General features: G+C 33.9%; 1 protein-coding gene across 2 annotated transcripts; it reads left to right on the forward strand.

Annotated features, from left to right (window-relative positions):
* On the forward strand, positions 1-23,606 carry LOC135832365 (fasciculation and elongation protein zeta-2-like). 2 transcript variants are annotated; one of them, XM_065345562.1, is made up of 9 exons: positions 1-213; positions 1,131-1,593; positions 20,030-20,138; positions 20,784-20,981; positions 21,422-21,521; positions 21,635-21,879; positions 21,970-22,045; positions 22,780-22,845; positions 22,945-23,606. In XM_065345562.1, the coding sequence occupies exons 2-9, from the start codon at positions 1,136-1,138 to the stop codon at positions 22,959-22,961; spliced, it is 1,269 nt and encodes a 422-aa protein (XP_065201634.1). In that variant the 5' UTR covers positions 1-213; positions 1,131-1,135; the 3' UTR covers positions 22,962-23,606. The 2 variants fall into 2 exon arrangements, with proteins under 2 accessions (XP_065201634.1, XP_065201635.1); XM_065345563.1 differs by lacking the exons at positions 1-213; positions 1,131-1,593 and adding an exon at positions 18,655-18,673.
* The last annotated feature ends 289 nt before the right edge of the window (positions 23,607-23,895 follow it).

The following is a 23,895-nucleotide window of genomic DNA, read 5'->3' on the forward strand; positions in this document are numbered from 1 at the left end:
CTGAGTTGTTTAGGATTGAATTCTGTGCGAGTGTGTGAACGTCTGTTTCTCGCACTGCTGACTGCGGTTTCGTTTCGTGTATTTCGTGAGTGTTTTTGTGTTTAATTAAACGAGTTTTAAAATTTATGTGTAACGTTTTTCTTCTTTTTTATTTTATCAATACGATGTGATTGTGATATGATACGTGCAATTGTTTTAGCGAGTATAGAAAAGGTACCTATAGTTTAATTAATATAGTTGAAACTATTCCATAAAGGAGAAGCGCACGTGGTGTGAGGTGTCATTTGATATCACTCTCGTACTCGAAACATGCTGGTACATTGATATCGAAAGTAATTGTTTGATAATTATTGATGATGCCAAGTGTGTCAGGCTCGAGCTATCAATACTAAAAATTAAAATATGAAAGTATAATAAGATTATCAAGTAGGTATTGGTAGATATTTTTTGTAATAGTAGAAAGCTGATAACGCACCTCAAATTGGCGAAGTCTTAGAAAATTAATCGCGAGCCAATTCCAAATCAAAATCTGGTTCTTGAAAATGCCACTTCGGATCTTTTGAATAAAGGCTTCAATTTCGTGATTCTTGACTTGAAAATCTTTATAAAGAACATTTTGGTGGAGTCGGTCGTAATTTCGCAACTTTGGTATCAATTTGGAGAGTCTTTACAAAGGTGAAAACATTTCAGTGGTTTGCTTCGGTGTACCAAATTGCTCACTGTTAAGACGTGTTATAAATTAATGCTTCTTGTAATCATTTGATTACAATTGATTGGTCATTTTAAATGGTCATCGTTTTCTCCCGCTGCGTGTTAGTTGTAATATTGCTGAGTGTTATCACTTTTGCGTGGTGTGAATTCTAGGTGGTATGGTTGTTCGATTATCGTGGTTTTGCTCGTTAGTTTATGGTCGTTATTTAGTTTTAAGGTTTAACATTTAGTAGTAATTCTCAATCATTACAACTTACGAAGACTGCCCTATTTTTAAAGAAAATATTCCAATAATTATGCACTATTTTGATGAGGTGGAATGATCTAAGCTAATACATTAGTGTAGTGTAAGTAATCTTTTAATGGTGGCACATTTCTAATTTGTATACTGATGCCCAATTCTGCTGATTTGTTTACAGCTTTCATGCATGATACTATGAAGGAAACGTTATCGAAAATGTCCGAATTGAAATTCGAAGCTCCGTTGGCTCAATTCGAAGAAGCCGAGGAATGGCAAAGCGGTTTTAAGAACATTAACGAGAACGATAATCACATTCGAGGTGAAAATTTCAATAAAATTGTCGAAAATGGGCATCGTGAAGAAACGCATACGTTCCCTTCAAACGAAAATTATATGAATATCGTCGGAGAAGAAACGATGACATCTGAAACGGCAGACGTCAATAGCATCGCGATTTCGGATAGCGTTAACAATAACGTCTTAGTGGATAATTTTGAAGAAACCGTTTCCGGATCGTTGGAAGATTTGGTGAACACTTTCGACGAAAAGATCACCAGGTGTTTTTATAATTATCAAGAATCGGTGGAAAAGCTAGCCCCGGTCCAGGTTCGATCTCAAGAAGAAATCATGAACGAGTGCCAGTGAGTAAAGAAACCGATTTGTTCGTAGGTACTAGTACATATTGGTAACCCCTTAAGCGTCTGCCTCTGCACCATCAACAGCTTCCAATTAACCGCCTTTAAACCAGATTCGTAGCGGGTAGTTTTTATATGTACTTACCTTTGAATTTGTTGCAAACGCCAAACGCGATGGTTTGTGTTACCTATTTCTTCTCAATCTGGTACTGGTACACTACATAAATAGTTCGACTTGTAGTGAACTGGTGCCGCGCCGGTGGTATTTTTCTTTCGGTTCAGTTCAGTTTAGCACTATTCTGTATTCTGGTTGTTTATAAAGTCGTTCTGTCTGTTGTTGATAGAGTGATGAGTTGAATGGTCATGCCATTCTGTTCTTCATTTGAAACTTGTAATTGCTATGGTCATAACTATCGTTTTGATATATGCAATATAACCAAGTGTACAACAATATACGTACATGTTCTGGAACTTATCGACTGTAGTGGGTTAGGTTTCTCCTTTCTACGTGTTTTTTTTTTTTTTTTTTTTTTTATTTTTATCATCATCAGCGAACAAATTTTTATAAACGATAAGTATCGTACTTTGAAAAGTTCTTTTTTTAAAAAACCTCAACCTCGATTCAGTCGACGTTCATGTTTTCGTTCGTGTTTAGTAATTTATTAGAGAAAAACTATCAAAAGTTATAAACACCTGGTATTCGACTATACATATACTAGCTTTTCTGCGTTCTCAAATTGTTCACTATCTGCGAGTTATTCCATCGAGAGTCACGTTCAGCGTAATTTAGTCTAATGGAGGAAGAAAATGAGAAAAAATTTCAACCAAAGTAAAATATGAATTTACCTAATTAACGTTTTAAGCCACTCAAATGGTAGTAAAGCAAAACGTCGGCGTATATTTCGCACAGCAGCGTTCAATCTTCCTAGCAATGAAACTCCCATCGTCATTGAATTTTTCTTTTCAATGTTGCTGTTTTTTTTGGGGGTGGGGGCGAGGGCTACCTACAATTTTGAGCGTATTATAATTTATCGACTGTATAAATTAGCGTCGCGGTGGGTCACTTGAAAAAATAATTTCACTCCTAGTTCTGCATATACCTAAGCGATTTTTTCTATTTTTAAATCATAAGTTGGTATAATTTTTGGTAAGTTGAATGGCGGATTAGCGGATATCGATTTTCATAACAGGAGTGGAATAATGTACAAGGTTGATTCACCTTTGAGAAAGTATTTCACCATAGTTACCTACCCTTCGCGTTATACTATATGAAAAAAGAAGGTGTTCAAACGAGTGGGCATATAATGAAAGAAAACGCAGTTCAGTCACGAACTTGTGTGCGACGTTTTCTGTAGCCCCGAGATGCTGGTCATCTGCAATGTATAATGTAACATTTCTCATTTCTGGTATCGCTTCCAGCTGTTGAACTATAGCTTGTGCGAAATAAGACATAACAACTGGAATATAATAGTGCGCGCATCTGTCTATTGTCAATTTTCTTGGACGGTAGTGGTGCTTCGTATTTAGAAAAATGACTATTGTTTGGAGACGAATAGATGAGTTCAACTGGTACTGGCACACTGGCAGGTACTCGTATTCGTACAGTTAGTGGCAAAAATCGGTAAGAATTTCAAGATCGTGGGGTAAGGTGGAATGTGAACAAGAGAGCATGCGAGTTGAATCTGTATTCAGTTTTTGAAGTGTCCTACTGTGTTTTGAATCAAGTTGCGCTACATTCTGTGCATTTGGAAGAGATGGGACAAAGGCATTTCAATTGTAAGGTTCGATCTTGTTCGAACTGATAGTAGGGATTCTTGCGATTTTCTATAACATTCGATAACAAGGACAAAGTCAAGAAGTGCGCTCTCATTAAATTTTTTTAGGTATGATAGTCTCATTTTCAGGAAGTTTTTGATTTTTGCTTTTTGCTCTTACTGTCCGTTCATTTCTTTTTTTTTTTCATTGAAAGTTGAATCCAATGATGCAACAAAAGTTGATATACTCATTCGTATTTTGTTCCATTAAAATAAAGTAGGAAAATACATACGACGTTGTTTTGCTTGTTAAAAGTGCTCAGTAAATGTTATCACACTTCATAGTTTTGAAATAGTACAGGTTCAACTAAAACTTTAAAATTGATGTTTGACAAGTTATTTCCAAATGGACAAAATAAAGCGTCGTTTGAACTTTGTCCCCTTGTGACGGTGTATTTACTGTTATTTTATTTCAGTTCAGGGTATCCTATCAAACGTAGGCCAAATTTCATATGTATAGTACATACTACATACTTATTACTTACGAATTACCTATTCATTTTGAGGGTGGTGAACATCCCTGAAAATCTTCAAAAACACTGTGCTTTTGCTCTAAATGGGTTGCATGTGAATTTTGTTCAGGTTTTAGCGTGTGCATTTTGATAAAAGGAGTAGATAACTTGAGCTGAAAAAAATGTTTAAATCGAGTTTTCTCGCTTAGATGTTCATATTTTCAATTTTAAAGCACCGTTTAAAATTACCTTGGATTCGAGTTGTTTATGAAAATTGACATCGAAGTACATGTTCTTTTTTCGAACGCTCGCTAGGATCGGTTTATGATTTAATTCAGTTAATTGACGGATGCTGTTTAGTCCCTAAAGTAGAATGTTAAAACGAAGTACTTACTGTGAAAATTGAACTTTTCCATCTTTTTTCAGACGATGCATTCCAGGGTGGAGAACATTTCTATAGATATTTATTACCGGTTTCAGTTTCTTCATGATTATTTGAAAGTTTTTCACTGTAATCCTTGATGATATTACTTGATTGGTTATTCTATGTACTTACTTTAGTTCGAGTTATCCATCGTTGCTAATTTAATATTAATACCTATCTTTCGATGCAAAAATTTCCAAATCAAAATTGATCCGATCCTCACAATTGCAATTGCGAAGTACTTTTACGTAGGTATAAATTCGATTTGTTGTCAACGCGTGCAGTCATTCAATGACTTGAAAATCGTGGATACTGATAATTTTCAAATATGTATTCACATTCATTTTCATCTTTCAAACAGAGCCTTCCAAACCCGTGTAGGCAAATTAGCATGTTTTTTGAAAAATGAAAATATTCTTAGCCAACTAAGCTTTTATTACGGATAATTGTCGAGTGGAATGTCCCGCGTATAACTCCTAAACGAGGAAAAAATATCTTATGGGCGTGGGCATTCCTTGAAAAAATTAGTAAGCGGTACTCTTTCCGATAATTTTTCGAAATTATTTATCTATAGTTTTATGTATAGCGTCCTTCGTACTCGTATCATCTGGACTCTGGAGTTATATAACGAATTCTCATGCGAGATATTGAAGGCGCCCGCGCTGAGCCTTGAGAGTGTTGAATTGAATCTAAGAACTCATAAAGATGAAATAATGAAATCGTGTTATCATCAATTCACGTCTCATCAAAATGCACTGACAAGATTCCCGAGTATCTATGGTTTTGCCGTTGTATTGAAAACGCTAGCTGTCATCAATTCAAAATTATAAAACGCTCGGCTGAAAAAATATTTGGAAAGGTGTATACCGTTTATCTTATAAGAAAGCAGATTTTTTCATAACGCAGTATTTCTTAAGCTTTTTTGAATTGACCACCCAAAGAGTAATTTTTATTTTTATTCTTATTTAATCGAGAGATGTGAGATACGAAGAAAAACACGTCGTTGTTCATTGTCTCGATCGTTTATCTTATAATTTTCTCGTGCACTTTTTACGATGTATTCATCAATATACGAGGTGTTACAATCCCGAACCTTCTATGTATTTGTAGTTTGTACAGTACGCCTACATTTTTGTAATCACGTGTATTACAGTTAATCTGGCTTTCACATTCGAGTACGATAATTTAATTCTAAACTCATGTCAGTACTACTCTGGCTCACGAGTGTACCTTGATTATGGAAAAACAATCCGCAAAACCGCCAATTTCGAGTATATTCGATGCCGACTATCTATGGTTTCGTGTTTCGCAGAAATCCGCATCAAATGAATTTCTTTCTCTGCATAGTGTACCTACTTCAGTTTACCTATTACCATTTTTGGACGTTTTCGTGTTCAGTGTGCGTGCCTTAGTTTACTTACTCTTGGTTACTTGATAGTTGATACAATAATGTTGAGGGAGGTTTCAATGCATACAGTGCTGCTCGAGAACCCGTTGTATGTATGTATATACAATGATTAATGGGTTAATGGTATGAGTTTTTAAATAGACGACGTTATTATCTTATTGCTCTTGAAATTTAAAGCTACAGCATGTGTCTGTTTACTTATTCGTTTCATTTGTGTAAATACACAGCGTAGGTAGCTATAGGTAGACTGGTAGGACTATCTGTGGTGTCTATTCGTGAAAATTATACCTACTGTTGGGTTTATAGTCGACGTTTATTATATGTATAATTACATTTTTGAAGGGGAAGACCGAAAAATAGTTTTTTTTTCGATTTCTTTCCGTATGGTTATCGTTACATTGTTGGCGAAAATTTCAAACGAATTAATGACACAAATTTTCGGTTTTAATCATCAAATTGTGTTTGGAAAGCTGAAAACTTCGTAGAATGTGTTCAACTGTTCAAATGCAAAAAATTCAAAATTGAAGCTGGAACAAAAATTCAATGAAAAGCAAATCTGTTCGTGTTTGAAACCTTTATTCAGTCTTGGTTTCAATTCCCGAAGTGGTAGTGAATGGAAAAAGTTTGTTAATTTTGACGAGAATAATGAGGAAAATTGTTTCCAAAAAATGTCCACCTTGGGTATAAAATGTCATTTCATGTTTCTCCTTCCCTCTCTCCCTGTCTGTGTGCTGAAAAACAGGCCAAGGTATAATGAAATAAAATTTTACTTGGTGTCGTCTGATTGCAAAAAAGTAGAATTTCAGCTGATATCTAAATCTACACTGAGAGAACTGTTTAGTAGAAGTTACTGTAAAATTTAGTAAAGAGGCGCTCTGGTAACCCTTTTTGTAGAATTTACTACATTTTGTAGTACATAATACTAAGAAATGTAGTAGAAAAAGTACATTTTACTACGTTTCTTAGTAGTTTGTACTAAGAAATGTAGTAAATACTACAAAAAAGTGACCAGAGGTCCTCTTTACTAAACTTTTCAGTAATTTTTACTAAAGTGATTTTTCTCAGTGTAGGTAGTAATTGAGAATAGTTATGTCGAAAAAAAAATTAAGAATTCAAGTTTCGAGTTGAAAAATTCATAAAAATTGGTGAATTTTTCCCAGGAATTACCGAAAAGTGGCAGTTTTTTGTCCAAGAAAAGCCAAAAAAAACCACTTTCATTTCTCAATTTTTTATTGTAGAACTTAATTTTACACAATTATCTGTTTGAAAATGTTTCGCCTTAATTTTTTCTGAGCATGAGGGAAAGCTGGATTGCGATTCATGTGAAGCAAATAGTTTGCTGAAAGCTACTATAAAAGTACATAAAGTAAGTCTTTTAAAAAAATCCAGATATTCAGAATTTTGAGTTTTGAAGATTAAGTTGACTACAGAAGTTCTTCCATTACAACATTAAAAACAAATGTTTGAGTAATCTTGTTTTTTTGGGGTGTGGGGGGGGGGTAGGAGAAGTATCATTTTTCAGATAGTGTACTACATTTTTATCAGTTCACAGGAACTTTACATTACCATTTGGGAAGATCGTGTTCATTATTTGATTAGGCATTCTTTTTACCACGTCAAGTTGTATCTTATGTATGAGCTTATTATTTAATCGTTTAGGTTACGGAACATTGACCTTGATTTTTTTAATAAAACGATTTATGTAGGCATGCAAATTTGCGCACAGTTTTAATTCTATCGTATGATTTGATAATTTATGTACTGTACTTCTCCCCAAATGTAGTTAACTTAAGATCATCGAAAGCGAAATTGGCTGGTGTAATGGACGATTTCTTACACACGCATATCCGTCGAGCACTCGAGCAGTAATGTTTACTAAGAAATTAACAATTGCAAAAAGAAAAAGAAGAAAAATAAGCGCGAGTCATTCTTAAATAAAATTGTGTTACTCATCGATTTTAAAAAAAAGATTTTACCTACTTGGCTCGAGTTATAGAATAAATTGCAACGTTGATAGGTTCGAATTTTATGCGCGTGCTGAATCAGGACAGGCGAATGAAAATTCTTACGAGTTTACCTTACTAAATTTTATAAATATTTAACACGTTGCCGTCGGGACGATTGTGAAATTTCAACGAAAGGTTTATTGTGTTCCTATACCTTTTACAAATGTGTGAAGCTGACTCAATTTTGCAAGTCTCTGATTATACTCGTATTCGAGGGTATTTTCGCCAAATGAGCAAATTTATCTATCCGATTCCAATAAGTTGTAGTAAGTTCATAGATCAGTGTGATGATTCAACACTATTTAGATATTCTCATGTTAGTGTAGGCTGTAGGTAGGGTACGTACGCTTTTGTTTATCAACAGCAGCGGTTTCACCTGTGATGAGATGGAAAATTTATGTGTATTACTGGCGCCGTATTTAACCTGTTTTTGAGTTTACATTCTCATGATGTGAAGTACGGTTACCAGGTCGTTTTCGTATAGGTACGTGTAAGTGTATGTATTAAAATGCATTCTGATGGAGATTTTTATCAAATTTAATTCTCATCTGACGTGAGTAATGAATACGAAGTATGCTTTTCGGCCGATGTTAAGCTTTCATGAGATGTTGAGTTATAGTAGGTATTTGGAAAACGGAAAGCATGCGATGTATTTGCTCGATGGACATTGCAGTGTTATTTTCAATTTTAATTATAGGTATGCTCTTTGTACAATATTTTGTGACGCCTACAGGATTTTTGTGAAATATGAATTTAAATGTAATGTTCGAATTTTTATTTTTGATGAAGAGTTGATGGTTTTCGTCGAAGGAATGCATTTAAGGAAGTGGAAAGCAACGGAGAGGAAAGGGCTATGCTGCAGTCTGTGTGCATGTTGAAAAACTGATAGATGGAAAGTGTCCGTAATGCTTTACGAATCTCGAGAGTTTGAGAGAATATTAAATTTTTGAAATATTTGGTTATGAAATTGTTATTCAAGACTTGCGGCAGGTATCAAATTTATAAAAATCGTTTTCCCAATCTTTCAGAACCGCCAAGTTCATGAAATATGTTTATCTAATCAATACATAGATACGACATGATTCATAGTCATACGTGGACGTACTGAGCAAATGAAAAAAATCATAAAAATTGAAAGAATTTCACAGCGTTGTTAAAATCTTTCATTTTCTTGCAGTCTCTCCTGCCAAGTAGCTAAATCCACGTGTACATATATTAGTATGAACTACAGATTTCATGCTGAAAAAAAATTATAAACATCGAATCAAATAGATTAACATTTTTTTCAATCTTTTTTTCGCCGTATTATCTCACTAATGAGAAAATTGAACCAATGTTTGGACGTGTATTGCTTTCAAACCGCAATTGTTGAAATTCTACTTAATTTGGTTTCTTCCGCTGCTGCAGATGGAATCTGGAAAAAGTTTCATTTAATTTTACACGAAGATTCATTCATGCGTATGATCATTATGTTGTACGTACGTAAGTTAGGTATATGTATCTATATGTACTTCATGTTGTGTCGTACGTGTTTCAAAATGGTGCTATTTAGAGTTTTCGTAATTTCATCCCCCTTTTTCTCTATTGCATACTCGAATAATTTGGTTCCTGAGTCATCTCTTTTCTAGACTAATTTTCGAGTTCTTACCCCGTCAACTTGAAGTAGTGTCACCACTCGAAAGAGCATTACACTTCCACTTCGCAACCCTTGAGCTGCTATTTTTCTGTACTCGCTTATACACGTACTGCCATACGTATCTACCTCTACCTATTTGTGTACTCGTATAAATATCTATATTCTATACATACACATAAATACCATCTCAGTCTTCAAAACAGGAGGTGAAGGGGATATTTGCGACGCAAAATTCGCGTAGGAATATGATGACCTCCACGAGAGAGAAAAACTCGTCTGTTGGAAGTGCAATTTTAACATTTATGGTCGTCTTTCTATTATAATGACTCAGCGGTTATGTTAGTTTGTCGCAGGAGTAGGTATACCTACCAATGTGAATACTACGACTGCTGAATTTTTTTTCGGTCTGTACCGAAGTTAACCTATACTACGTATTTCGTATGATAGAAAATGCAGGTGAAAGAGACATTAATGGTAAATTTCTACAATACACTGTGCATCTGGTGTGTGAAATTTTTACGACGTTGTATCAGTAAAGACAAGTATTGACGGTGGAAAATGAAACGACGGAAATTCCAGGATGTGAAAAAAGCTGGGAAAACGCCAATATTGGAAAATTCCACAAAAATGGATAAGATTTCCTGACCCAAGTGTTTCGCATTCTTTTGCTAATTGTTGACCGAGTGAAGTGGTTTTTCTGTATGGTCTTTTCCACTTCAGAATATATCGTAAAATTTTTCTACAGCATAGCCAAGTACCAACGTTTTATTTTTTACTGTTTTTTTTCTCTCCCTACCTACCTACCTACCTACCTACCTACCTACCTACCTACCTGAAGCATTACTTGATGTACCTAAAGGTATTTCTTCACACAGGTTGTAGACGTTGAAATCGAATATTTTCTACGTCTTTATTTTCAAATTTCCTCGGGTAATTTTTTCTGTATCATGGCGATCATTTTTCAAATTTTTTGCTATAGTTATCACAGTTCTGAATTTCTTCACCTTGATTACCAGAACATGGAAGAATAAATCCATAATTTTATAAGATGATTATTAATTAGCATTGAAAACAAAAATGAGTACTTAATGTAGGTACATATAAACAGGAAATAATACAATTTAATACTTTCCCTATAGGTAAGTGGTAAATTCAAGATTTTTAAACTTATGATTTTTCATGGAGAATGGTACTTGAAGAGCGTCTATTTTTTTTCAAGTCTCACTTCGCTGCAATATCTTGTTTTAGAAAAATTGGAAGTCGATTTGCTTTGGTACTTACTCACAATTCCCTGGTCACGAGTAGTACTCTCAATGGACGACCGCCATCCTTTTATCAGAGGCCCTGCTTGAAGGTCTCTTTCAAATCATTTATAATTTATTTACCCGAGAAAAGCCTTCTTGTTGCGTAAATGAAACCTGCACTTGAAATGAGGGACGATTTTTTAGAAACTTTCCAAAAAATTTAAAACTTTAAAGAAAACCTATTTTGATTTAGTTTGTTTGTTTTTAAATTCTTCTTTTTTTAGAGCCAGAAATTGTAACTCCTTTGTTTTGTTTCTGCTTTCTTCTTTTTTGAGAAAATTCGTATTCATTTTATATTTTATTATTTCAATTTTATCTTAGATTTCAAAATATTTTTTAGAATTTCAATCCATATGTAGGTAGAGAGGTGCCTGAGCTGCTTGTTTTATGAAACCCGCATTCTTTTACAGGTATTTGTAGAGCCTTGAAATTTTTTCAAGCGTGCGAAAGAGTGTGCAAATAATACCCCCGCCCCCACCCAAAAAAATAAGAGAAATTTTACGGTTACAACTTCTGTACTTCTTTAAGGGCAGAAGAGAATCGACCATCTATTTAAAACAAGTACACGTTGGCATCAAACTGGTGTATAGGTTTCTCAAGAGTGTAAACTGTTTTCGTAATTATAAATAACGCATATCTCACTGCTGTATGTTATCTTCGAATTGAGATTTAAAGTTATTCTCCGACGTGTTAATCTCGGTATTTAATCGTATATTCAAAACCTCATCCAAGATTTGGAAATCCTTCGAGGTATAAACTTGTAGCTGTCTTTGTAATGTAGGTATATTTTTATAGTATACTTGATGTAAATGAAGGGCACCCTGCGATTTGGTAGATTTTTGAGAATTTTTTTCACGTGTATTGTCAATTTTCTTTCATAATGTTTACGTAGTAGGTACGTAAATTCATCTGAAAGATATTTCGCAGCTTGTGTTCGATCAGAACCACTCGATACAAAAGAAAATATCCGCCACACCCCCGAATCACAATCCGTGTGTTGATGTGTACGTGGTTAATTTTGAATGCGTGAAATACGTACTCGTATATGTATGTAGGCGCGTGATATCGCAGCCTTATGTAGATGAACTACAATAGCTCTAATTAAATACGTCCTGTTGACGAGTATGGTACATTTCTGGCTACATACTTGGATATTCGTGCATTTGGTTATTTCATACAGAAAGAAACAAAAACCGAATAGGTTGCCGGTGAATTAAATGTTGGACAATATTCGCTGATACATTGAAGCATGTGTTTCCAAAACGCACTAAGTCCAAAAAAATATTGATAAGAAATTCATGGTACTTAGTACAATTTGGAAACGTAGAAGTGGACCAAATTGGCTGATTTTTTGATATGTTCTAACCAAGACCCTTAGACACAACATATCAAAAAATTAGCCATTTTGGGCCGCAACTTTATGCTAGATGGCCTTGCAACCTCAGAATCTTTGAAAATGGACTTAGTGCGTTTTGGAAACACATGCTTCATGTGTAATGTACATATAATGTAGGTATTGTAGGTAGGTAGTAGGTACACAAAACACATACCTACGTGTACGTTACAGTACAATGTAACTACGTTATTCATCCCATTGCTTTAACCGATGATATCACCATATGTGGTATTGATATACCTATAAGATTTATATTGGATTATCTGAATGCAAATCACCATATGTAATGCTCGTAACTACTATTTGATTTGTGTCTGCCTCTGCACCTAAAACCAATCGATTTTCAAAAGCAGCGAAATGACGAACTGAATGAATATTTTGGTACCTTGATTGTTAACAAGTGCGGAAAAAATTGTACCATACCGTTTGGATTAGATAATTAATTGGAATATAGGTCATTGTGAGGTTTCCGAAGGTGTAGTACATACATATGTACATATCTACATACGGTACATACTAGGTTTAGTTACCTATGTTAGTAGATTGTGCATGTTTCTCATATCGCAAAAAAACTATGGGGTTAACGTTGTTGGCGTTGCTGTGGTATCCTGGTATCCGGTTTAGAGAACCGTAGAGCGACGTGTGATAATTTAATGATAATTCTAAATAAATTGCAAATGGTAATTGTATTTTGGTACACATACGAATGTGTTGTAGTCATACTCATAGTACTTCCGCAAGAATAGTGTACAATTGTTTGTGGGATGCATGTGAGTTTAGGAAGTGTAGTGGTTACTTATCTTTATTTGAGAGTCCGATGCACTTAATTTTGACCTATTGTATGGTAATGATCTTAATTTTAGGAAGTCAGTAGGAAATTCCTGTGTTTGGATTACCAAATTAATTCTGTGAAACGTAAAAAAGGTTTTTGTGATCGAGTGTTTCAGCAAACTTTGCCAATTACAAACATTTGACAGTATCAGGAGTTGTCTTCAAGAGTTTTCTGACAATAGAAAACCTGAAAACCATAAATAACACTAGGCAACTTTTTTTGACCTTTTTTTTGTGTTTGGGTTGAAAATGGGCTTAATTGATAGTTTAGACCCTAAATCAAAAAACAGAGTGAGTTTTTTAAATTTAAATTGTGTTTGTGGTCAGGAGAGACTGTCGAAGTTGCGAAAATGGCCGTTTTTGTCCTACTTCAAGAGTTCGTAGCAACATCTGTATTGTTTTACGAAAAAAACCGAGGTCATTTTCGGATTCTTCGCACTTTTTTAAGTAAACTAATTTCCTCGATTTTTGATTTTCAAAGTTCCAAGAGCATAAAACTAATTTTTCTAAATACGAAAAATTCAATTTGAAGTTCGGGTGAAGACAGTTCCGCGCCACGATTACGTGGTGGAGTAACGCCAGCGTCGCGCGCTCCGAGTTTTAAAATATTTGTACAATTAAAAATCTTCCGTATGCGCTTGAAACTTCGAAAATCAAAAATGGGGGAAGTAGTTTTCTTAAAAAAATGCGTAGAATCCGAAAATGACCTTAGTTTTTTTTGCGAAACAATACTGATGTCGCTACAAACTCGTGAAGTAGGGCAAAAGCGGCCATTACCGCAACTTTGACATTCTCTCCTGACCACAAAAACAACTCAAATTTGGGTCTAAAGTATCGACTAGGCCCATTTTCAATCCGAACACAAATATGCAGTTGCCTAGTGTAATCCTTGTAGGTTAATTTGATCTCATATTTATAATGAAACAAGATGGATCTTTTTTGGGAGGTCATTAAAAAAATGTTATTGTATTATCTCTGTGACACTTTTTAGAACCTAATAGGTATGCTCATTTTTGAATTCAAAGTGATTTGTTACTATATAATTTTGTACATTTGATTTTTTTATTTTTAGGAGTATTATAGACACGTATCAAAAACAATTTTTTTTTATTGTTGAGTACATAAATGAAAATTTTTGATTCTTGAACTCATTTTCGCTGTAGGAATTTTGGGAAAAGAAAATTTAGGGCCATGTCCAGAACATGCACCAGTTAAAACACATTTTGTTATTGAATTCTGACCCTTGACTACTTGAAATCCATAGGTACCTTTATTGATTTCGAAAAATATGTAATAGGAATTTCAGTTCATTTTATCATATCGTAATCATGTATTTGGTTGAAATTTCGAAATTTGAATCAAAGGATCGAATAGTACTGTATATCAAATAATAGTTCACAATAATACTATTTCAAGCGTCGAATTTGCTTTGTACGACTTCATACTTGATGACATTTTCCCCAAGATTTTTATTCTGTCCGATTTCGTGGCAATGTTATTTTTTTGCTTGGTAATTTGTTCACGTTTTTGCGCATAGAAGTATATAGAGTGGCCTGCATGTCATGTGAAATGAAAAAATTTCGTATTCTACACATCAATACAAGCAAAAAAAGCTATATGTGGACCACCCTTGTATAGGGTAGTGGAAAGTCGATGATCTCCATTTCTGTAAAATGAAAGAATAAATGGGTATTTACCAGGCTGGCTTTTTAAAATTGGGCGTATTTTAGCTTAAAAATAGGAAAACATGGCTTTATTTAAAAAAAAAAAAAAAAAAAAAAAACACGTTCCTCGTTTTACAAAATAACGCAATTCAACTATTTGAGAAACGTGTTTGTTCTGCCAAGAACCTACGAGTACCTTTCTTTTGCAACATTGAACGATAAAAAGAGAAATTTTTATATATACCTTGAAAAAGATCGAGGGACTAAGAAGGAAGGATTTTTCAACGGTAAAAATATGGTAGTGCGATGTATTATACCTACACGACTGAAGGTATACTTATTTATGAAATATGAGTAGAGCTCGGATTTTTATGATTTGTCATATTTTCATTCATCACAGAAGATCGCGCATATCCTATGGATTTTTGCGAATCACACAATTCTGAGTAAAATGAGCCCAACTTGATAGCGCATATTTTGCATATTTTGGGTATGAATGCATATAAATGCATATTTTAGACATTTTGAGCGCATATTCGTCATGTTTTGGCCATTTTTTCAAATTTTCAGTCATATTTTGGAAATTTTGGCCAATAATTATTTTTTGGTATCTAGTATTTTTCATTAAAAATGGAAAACTTAGAAAAAAAACTTGAAAAAATATTTTAAAATGTTTTTTTACCACGTTGAGGAGATTTATATCTTAACCTAAAATTGATTATTCAAAATAAAATTAAAGACTTAAACCTCTTTGTTTGAATTTCTTAATTTTCTAGCCTTCCTTCACCTTTGAAATGAAAAATCCTTTCTGTAGATACCCATATTGATGTTGCATAAAAGTGCATATTTTGATGAATAAGAGCAAATTTTGTCATAATTTGATCAAAATAAATGCATATTTTATGCGCATAAAAATCCGAGCTCTAAATATGAACATGGGCAAAGGTAAAAAGAACCTTTTAGCGAGAAGTTTGTTAGATTAGGAAGAAATAACTCTTGCTTCTCAGTAGCAAGAGTTATTTCTTCCTAATGAACATGGGCTTTTAAAAAACCTTGAAAATTTTCCTACGATTGTGGGTAATTTCGAAGGAGGGTGAAGGGATTTCTTACGCCGTCGTTGAACCGAAACAATTGCGAATCGAATTCGACGGGGATGAAATTTTCTCGCTAATCAATGTGAATTGTGAATAATTTTTTGGTAGAATTTTTCTCCGACTCTGAGGTGTAGAATTTTTCGAATTTTTTCACCGTTTGATAATTTAATAACCGTATGACACGTAATTATTTGAAATTGAAAATTGTGCATATTTTGTTTGAAATGAGGCTTTAAGAGATTTCTTTCTGGCGAAATTAAAATTTGCGAAAGACTTCCGCATCGAATGTTAACAAATGAAAAAAAATCGCAGGTGAGGTCAATATTTCGTTAGTTTATTGACATTGGAGTACAGCCAGCGGTTCTGATCCGATTGTAGGATGCTTGAAAAAATTTAGGGCGTTAGAATGGAATTTTTTATTCGTACGTAGGACGAGACAGACTATTGGATTTTTCTCATTGAAACATATGCTCCTGAGTATATCCTTTCAGACGATAATTAAACCATGTAGCGTCTCAATAACGATATGAAAAGAAAGAATGATGAATATCTGTATCGTGGCGTCTCCGCAGGGTCTCATAAACGACCATTAGTTCGTGTCGAATGAAATCATCGAATAGAATTTTTTTCATCAAAACATCGTCGAGTTACGTATATGTATAGCTTTTTAAGTTCAGCATTGTTGATTTTTACGCATACGACATAAAGTGCACGATGGCGACGATGATCGAGCAAATTACTAAGTTTTTACCGGCGTCGTCGTTGCTCGTAAAAATTGACGAGTGTTTGTGTATGAGGTGGGACGTGGGTGGTAGACGAATACTTCGTTAAGCTAAATGTTTTACATAAATGTTATACAATAAAGAAGAGAAGAAAACTGGTATAGGTTGACGAAAAAAAGTCGATGTAATCACGAAAAACGATACTAGGTACTTTTGTTTATATACGTATTGCATATTGTATGTATGTACACTGTTTACAGTTCGTTGTTACGAGGTGCGCAACACGTTTACGAAAAAAAAAAATCACCCTTGTAGTCTTCGACACAGTGACGAGGTTATGGAAAATCTTGAAAGGGGTGAAGGGAACGCCGACTCAGTCTATGGTATTGATTGGAGCCCTGCCTTGTTTCCACTTTCCAGATGTGGTCTTTATAATTTGCGCATGTATCGCGTTTTTCCGGCACGAGACGAAAATGATGGCGCCTTTAGCCCCTCGCCCTCTCTTTTCACCCTTATTCGCAGTAGCGATGCTTTCCGATGGCGAAATTATTATTGCGATTTTATTTGTCGTCGCTTTGCGTGATGTGTGCGATATTTGTTGGCGAAATGGAAAATCGCGTAAAAAGGGTTTCTTTTTGATGGTTATGTGTACATTCGTTACGTTCATTTTCATTGATTGGGAGGGATGTTGAATTGAAGTTGTTCAAAGTGGCGATCATTATAGTCATAATTCATTTTTTTTCTATAATGGGAGAAGTTAGATTCATTTTTTTCATCTTATCAAATCGGTCAAAAATAGAGTACCTATTATTTGCCATTTATCAGATGTTTTTGATTAATTTCGCAACTGCCACATAATTTAGGACCATAAATAATTTTATTTTCCATTTTCCCAAACAATAAACCATGTTCTTTAAATCTTAAAAATGCTATCGGCGATCATTTTGTGGCATTTCGTGCGGAAAAATTTGGCCGATTTGTAGCTTAGAAATGTTCGAGTCAATTCAATAGACAATTTTTCATCTCTTGATTAGTATCACTGCGTTTTGTTATTCGTGATTGGTTGATTTCATCTTTTTTTTTACGTGAAATAAAGGCGATGGATTTTTGTGTGGGAGGGGGAGGGGGGATTTGCAAGATTGAGAAATTAGCTAGAAAAAAATCGGAAAATCCCATTTTGCAAATTCACTTTTCTGGTCAAGTTTTGAAGTGCATTTTTTTTGTTTTCATCGCCCATTTTCGAAAATATTGAAATTGATGAAGTTTTCTCTACAATAATTTTTATCAGTTGAAAAAAATTGAATTTATTCAATTAATACTGTCGTTTTTGACTTCAATGAGAGAGCTGATAGAAATCTTCCATGTAAGTTCTCAAAATTCAGGTCTTTCTTTCTTTTGTGTAGATCAAAATGATCTATCCTCTAACGCCAAATTCTTTTATTTTGATCGACTCTACGTAGGTACCAGCTACCTTACAGATGTATGTACATAGATGTACCTATTGAAGCGACACGAGTGACGTTTTTTAAAAAATAATCTCGTCTGTGTTTTTCCAAGAGTAATGTTTCATCATAAATAGGCAAGCCACATCGTATGTAAAGTAAGATTTCGACATACCAAATACTAGTACTAGTACATAGAAGATAAGTAAACTACACGAAGGTACACGAGACAAAAATGATGAAGAAATTCGAATTGTGTGACATTTATTACAGCCATTAGCCTGGGGCGTCCCGACCGCTGTTCACGCGCACATTTTTGGTATCTATAGTATAAACATTACTCTTAACTGATGTTTTTCATGTACGTACGTAACGTACTAGCACACATTATTAATTTTGGCAGCTTTTAGAAGAAGTAAGTGTAAACGTACATTACCATGTTGTTATGGCAGTGTCGCAGGGGTAATTGGAACCTGGAAGGAGCATCGAAAACGAGAACCCTCTGCTCGAAGGAGGACAGGCGCTGTATTAATTGGCGAACTAATTTACCTATGATGACTAGTAGGTTAGGTACTAGGTATACAGGTTTCGAAGGGGTTGCGTATACTTAGGTAAATATAGAATATAGATGGCTCGATTCTTTTGCGAATTTTATCATATTGTGCAAAAGGCAAAACAGCAACGATATGACACGGTGACATTTTAATCGAGGCGCGCGTGTGTTCGAGTTTGTCTGATATTTTTGATTTTACAGTTGAAGAATATCAATCGAGTTCTTCGTGGTTGGTTGTTCGGTGGTGTTGACATTACGAGTATTATGGATGTGATCCGGTGTGTAGAAATGTTTCTTTTTATGATATGACTTTCGGTTACGTTGTGAGTCAATTGCTAAGGTAAATTTTTTCAGTTATTTTGTGTAGAAGTTCAATTTTTCCCCATTGCTGACGTACAGAGTAAGTCTTACGAAAACAACTTTTGTATTCGGGTTGATTCTGAATTTCAGGATAAAATTTTGGTTTTGTTAAGGGTTGATCAATTGGTCCAAGTTTCCATTTCAAAAAACGTCCTCAGACCTTTGCCTAGATTACTGAGACGGTTATTTTTGAATCAACATTTGTAGCATATCGTTGTAAAAGTCTTATAATTTTATTAATTTCAACGCCAATGGTTCCTGATTAATAAAATACATTGTGTGTAGGTACTAGGTACATATTCGCACAATAAACCGGTTCCAGACTAATACCGTATAATTGGTTTGCGGAAGCTTTCTTTTACCGTTAATGATGATAAGCACCTGATTACGAGTTGAAATGATGAAGAGATCGAGAGATATACCTACGAAAGATGTTGGCAAATTTACCAGAGACAGAATTTGGCTGTTTGGTGTAAACACTGAAGCAAAAATTGTGCATAGTTTTTTATTGGACTGGCGTAAAGTATCATCGAGAGATTTCATATTATTAGTACGGTTCATGGCTTAGTACTGTTAAGGTTAGCTGTGCGAGTGTCATTTTGTAATATTAACGAGATCGTACTATGTGTGCTATTCCGGAGTCGAAATAATTGGCCTTAATTTGAATCAAGTCTGCTATTAATAATTAGAAAATTAGGTCACGAGGAAAATTTACGATATGATGCGTTGAGAATGTAAAGTAGAAAATAGAAATATCTATTTTTCACCGAAGGCATTTTCTTTTCAGGTGTAATTTTCTGAATTTTATGAAAGTAGGCTGCCGAAACTCTGGAAGGATGTAAATTGTATGGTACGCCAATTTTGTAGGATTGTGTTGAATTTTCATGTATGTACTTGGATGTCTCATTACTCCTCATTTTCAAATTTACTTTTTTAACTTGTCTCAGATATCGACAAATCTCATCTACTGTTAGTTCGATATGTAAATAATCTGCCTTTTTTCCATTACTTACCTAACCGTAAACCTTGAAGTTAAATTGGACGGTCCCACGGATTAAAATTAACGATTGAAGGCTAAACTCGCAGAATATTCTATGGTGACGTCTATTTTGTCATTTTGCAAATTACTTGATAACAAAAAGCTTTTCATATTCGTTTATAATTTTGGAAAAGAGTTACCTACGGGTAAATTGTGTATTTTTGATGTGACTTTTATCGAAATAATCTCAAGTTAATTTGCTACACATTTGGGGTTACCAATGTTCATTCATATTGCTCATTATTGTTTTTAAAAATTCCCATAATAACCTTCATTAATTATTCATTTTTTTTTCAGAATGTGGTGGACTATTACTGGTAATTTTGGAAACATATTGCCTATCGATTGGTCCAAGTCGTATTCACGCAAAGTACATATGCCAGCATTAAATCTAAAACAGCCCCGAGTAAGTAAAGCTATACGCACTCACTTTGAAATAAAACGTCTACATTTTATCGAACTATAGGTTGCTTACTTACTTTCTAGTTTCTAGTAAATTTGTTACTTCTTTTAAACTAGAATTGAACTATCAAATACTCGTATTATAAATCTTTTTTTTTCGCTCAAGGTAGGCAATAGTCAGCCTGTGCGAACAAAATTCTCCAAAAATCAAGAAATGAAATTCAGAACAGTAATTTTGCTAGGTGGTGTATTTTTAAGTATTCTTTTGTGGTCTTAATCCCGCCATGCGTCAGTATAAAAATCTGATCGAGATTTTTAATTTCGGGCATTCTATTCATCATCTATTTTTTTGCTGTAAAGACAATTCAAATTCATATTGGTTTTTGGTTTGAAATTTGCGTAGGAAAATGGGAATTCAAATCAAACATTTTCTTAACATCAGAGTTGATACCAAATTTTTTCCCCGAGTGTGTTTCTAAATTCATGTTACATACGTTGAAATCAGAGAAGAGTTTTTTTAAAAAAAAGAGGAGATATTTCGGCAGAAGTTCATGGAGGAAAGAAGGGAGGGAGGTCATTTTATAATTATTGTATTACCTATGTGGTTTTAGCCACCGATTATTTTTTAGCCACATTTTTCCATTTACAGGATGAAAACGTCGAGAAAAATGTCCTAGATGATCACGAAAACGAAAAAGGAACGAATCACTGTGATCTAAGCAGTGAAGACGAAGCAATTGCCAATGATCTTGATATGCATTCGTTGATATTGTCTGGCTTAAGCATGGATAACGAGCCAGTCAAAACAGCCGAAGAAGTTATTCGAGAAATCGATGATATTATGGAGGTAATTGTGTATAGACGTATTCTCTTATGGGAATTCGCCGATGTCTATGTTATTATTCTGTAATACAGAATCTGTATTACAAACAGACATTAGTACGTATATCTTGTCATATTATTATAAGACTTTATTCAGGTCTGTTTACAATTTACATAGATTGGGATTTTTTTCTAATGAGGGGATTATTTGTACGAATTAATAATGGCGAAAAGGTTAGGTTTTGATCCTATTTCACATCTGACAAAGTTCTTCGTTGAATGAAATCCAAGTATTAGGTATTTAACGTAGGTACAGAGTTTTAATTATTCTTGTCAGCGTGTTCAAAAAGCTCACATTAACTCGTTTGAGACTTGATTGTTATTCCAAAACTCAAACAAAAACTAATAATAGTAATATTGAATGGGAAGAAAACTCATCTATAATGAAGTGATTTTATGTTGTAGGAAGGAACATCTTCAGAATGTACTCCTGATTCGGATATGTCCATCGATGAAGTACATAAAAAAGGCAAAGAAGTTTTACAGTCTCCTTTGTATACTGAAAGTAAGTGGATGAAATTTTATTTTTTAAATAATATTCATTTGCCAGGTGTATTATCATGTTAATAATTATTATGATATGAAGTTCAAATTGCTCATGAATATTTTTTTGTCTAGAATTGAAAACGCTGAGTGTATCTCAGCTTAATGAATTATACTTGGAATTAGAACTGCTGATAAAAGATTATTCGGAAACATTAATTTTGGAGTTAGCCCTTCGAGACGAGCTGGAATTCGAAAAAGAACTGAAAAACTCATTCATATCATTACTGCTGGGAGTGCAGAATAGACGAAGACAGTATCACGTTGAGAAGAAGAAGGGCATTAGGAATGGTATTAAAGCAAACGTGGCTGAGCCTAAGGTAAATCCTGCAAAAATTTCATGTTTTGATGTTTCTCAATGGAGAAAATTGATTTGAAATTTATTGGAGATCTTTTTTTACTGTCGATAGTATTTAACGACTGTCATTCCTTATCACGCCGAAAGCGGACCATTGGATAATCAAGCTTTGCAAGTTTTAATTAAAAGTAAGCTGTTAATATTGAATCTGTATCATATTTCAGTACCTACAAATACCGATACGTATATTTGCTACTGAAATATTAAATTGAATAATTGCGACATGTAATTTAATTGAATCAGTAGTTCTATATTGACCAATTGTTGCGGCCTTCCCAATTGATGACATTATCTGGGGGTACCCATCTTGACCAACTTTCATATTATTATTCATTTCTTTTCAGCAGATTTTTAATGAATAATTAATTTACAAAATACATTTTTAAACGATTTGACATGTATGGCTGGTGTTAATTGTGTTACTGATTCACGCCTACGTGTGATTGTATGTTTCCTATAATCGCATTGAGAACGAAATGCTGCCAAAAATTGCACATGTTCTCGGCTGAATCATTAAAAAATGGCGTTACCAAATGTGTACAGACATTTGTGTAAATATTCTCGGCGATAAATATTCATCTTATTATTCCGCTGACGAGAAGACCGTAAAGGATGTTTATGGAATGTAAAATATTTGATTTTTTTCTGTGTACTTGAATCAACGTTAACAAATTGTATTTGGCGGTGCGAGGTGGCGGCATTGTAAAAATCTTGAAGTATAAGACTTGGTTGAAAATGTCTCAAATTTAGTTTTTGTTTGGGAATTGATGCTCAGCTTAAATGTTTTAAATTAATTCGTTAGATTAAAAATCGTTGTGAAAAATCAACTTTGAATCCTAATGATCATATGTTTATCTTATAGTACTGAAAGCCATCAACGAAGATAGTCCAACAGTACCAACTCTTTTGACTGATTATATTCTTAAAGGTAATTTAGGTATTTTATTTACCATTTTTATTTATTTTTACTCAATATATGTACACTTGCATGTAGGTACATTTTGATTTCACTTTGTTACTTTTGCAGTGTTATGTCCAACTTGAGAAGCTTGAACGATCGTCATTGCGGATACCCCATAACTAGTCTGCTGAATGCTTTTTTCTGTTAGGTGAAAAAAAGAAGAAATTACATGCTTGACTAAATACCTATATGTACACACTTCACGATCATTCCTCTTTATATATTATAAAAGGATTATATTTCAATTATTGTTCCTGTTTTTTTTTTCAAAGAGTTGCATTTCAGTTACGGTTTGATGTGAAAAATTTTACCACTATGTATTTTGAATATTGTATTCTAAAAACTTTTTTATGGCGAAAAAAACGCGCGCGCAAACGTAATTTTCATTTTGTTATTGGCTTTGTTTTTAATGGTAGTATATGCTTGGTACGTAATTCTTTACTTTTTTCCAATTCTTGAAACCCAAGTATTTTAATATGTGTAATTTTAGCGAATAATTTATAATTATTTATTTCTACTCTAATTGATTCGCGACATTCGTAAAAAGAGATTTTATTCTAGTCTTGATTTATTGTGATGTTAATACGTTAACCTAAATATTAATACGACGAGAATTTTATGTATTGTAATAATTTTATTGTTTTTCTGTCTCTCGTAAAAGCTTGCTTTTCCTTGTTTTACTTTTCTTTTTATGGATAATTGCGATAGATTACATTTGTTCGAAATAATTTGCGGTGTAGTTTTATTTGAGATTTGAAGATGATGGTTCAACTTTTTGATCAAGATTTTACTCCGGAAAAAATCCCCAGCTAGTTTATTAAAAGTCTGTGTTTGTCTCGGTGGTCGCTGTATTTTCACAAAAGAGTTTCGAACCACTTTTCTCTCTTTTTTTTTTGCGAAATTCTTCGTTAAATATTTTTGCAGGGGTTCCGAAATAATTCTCGCAATTTTATATTTATTATCGAAGTGGTTTACGTAATGTATTCTTAAGGCAGACTTGTATTTCAGCGGAGTTTT

The sequence above is a fragment of the Planococcus citri genome, chromosome 1, assembly GCF_950023065.1.
Source record: "Planococcus citri chromosome 1, ihPlaCitr1.1, whole genome shotgun sequence".
Taxonomy (NCBI): Eukaryota; Metazoa; Arthropoda; class Insecta; order Hemiptera; family Pseudococcidae; genus Planococcus; species Planococcus citri.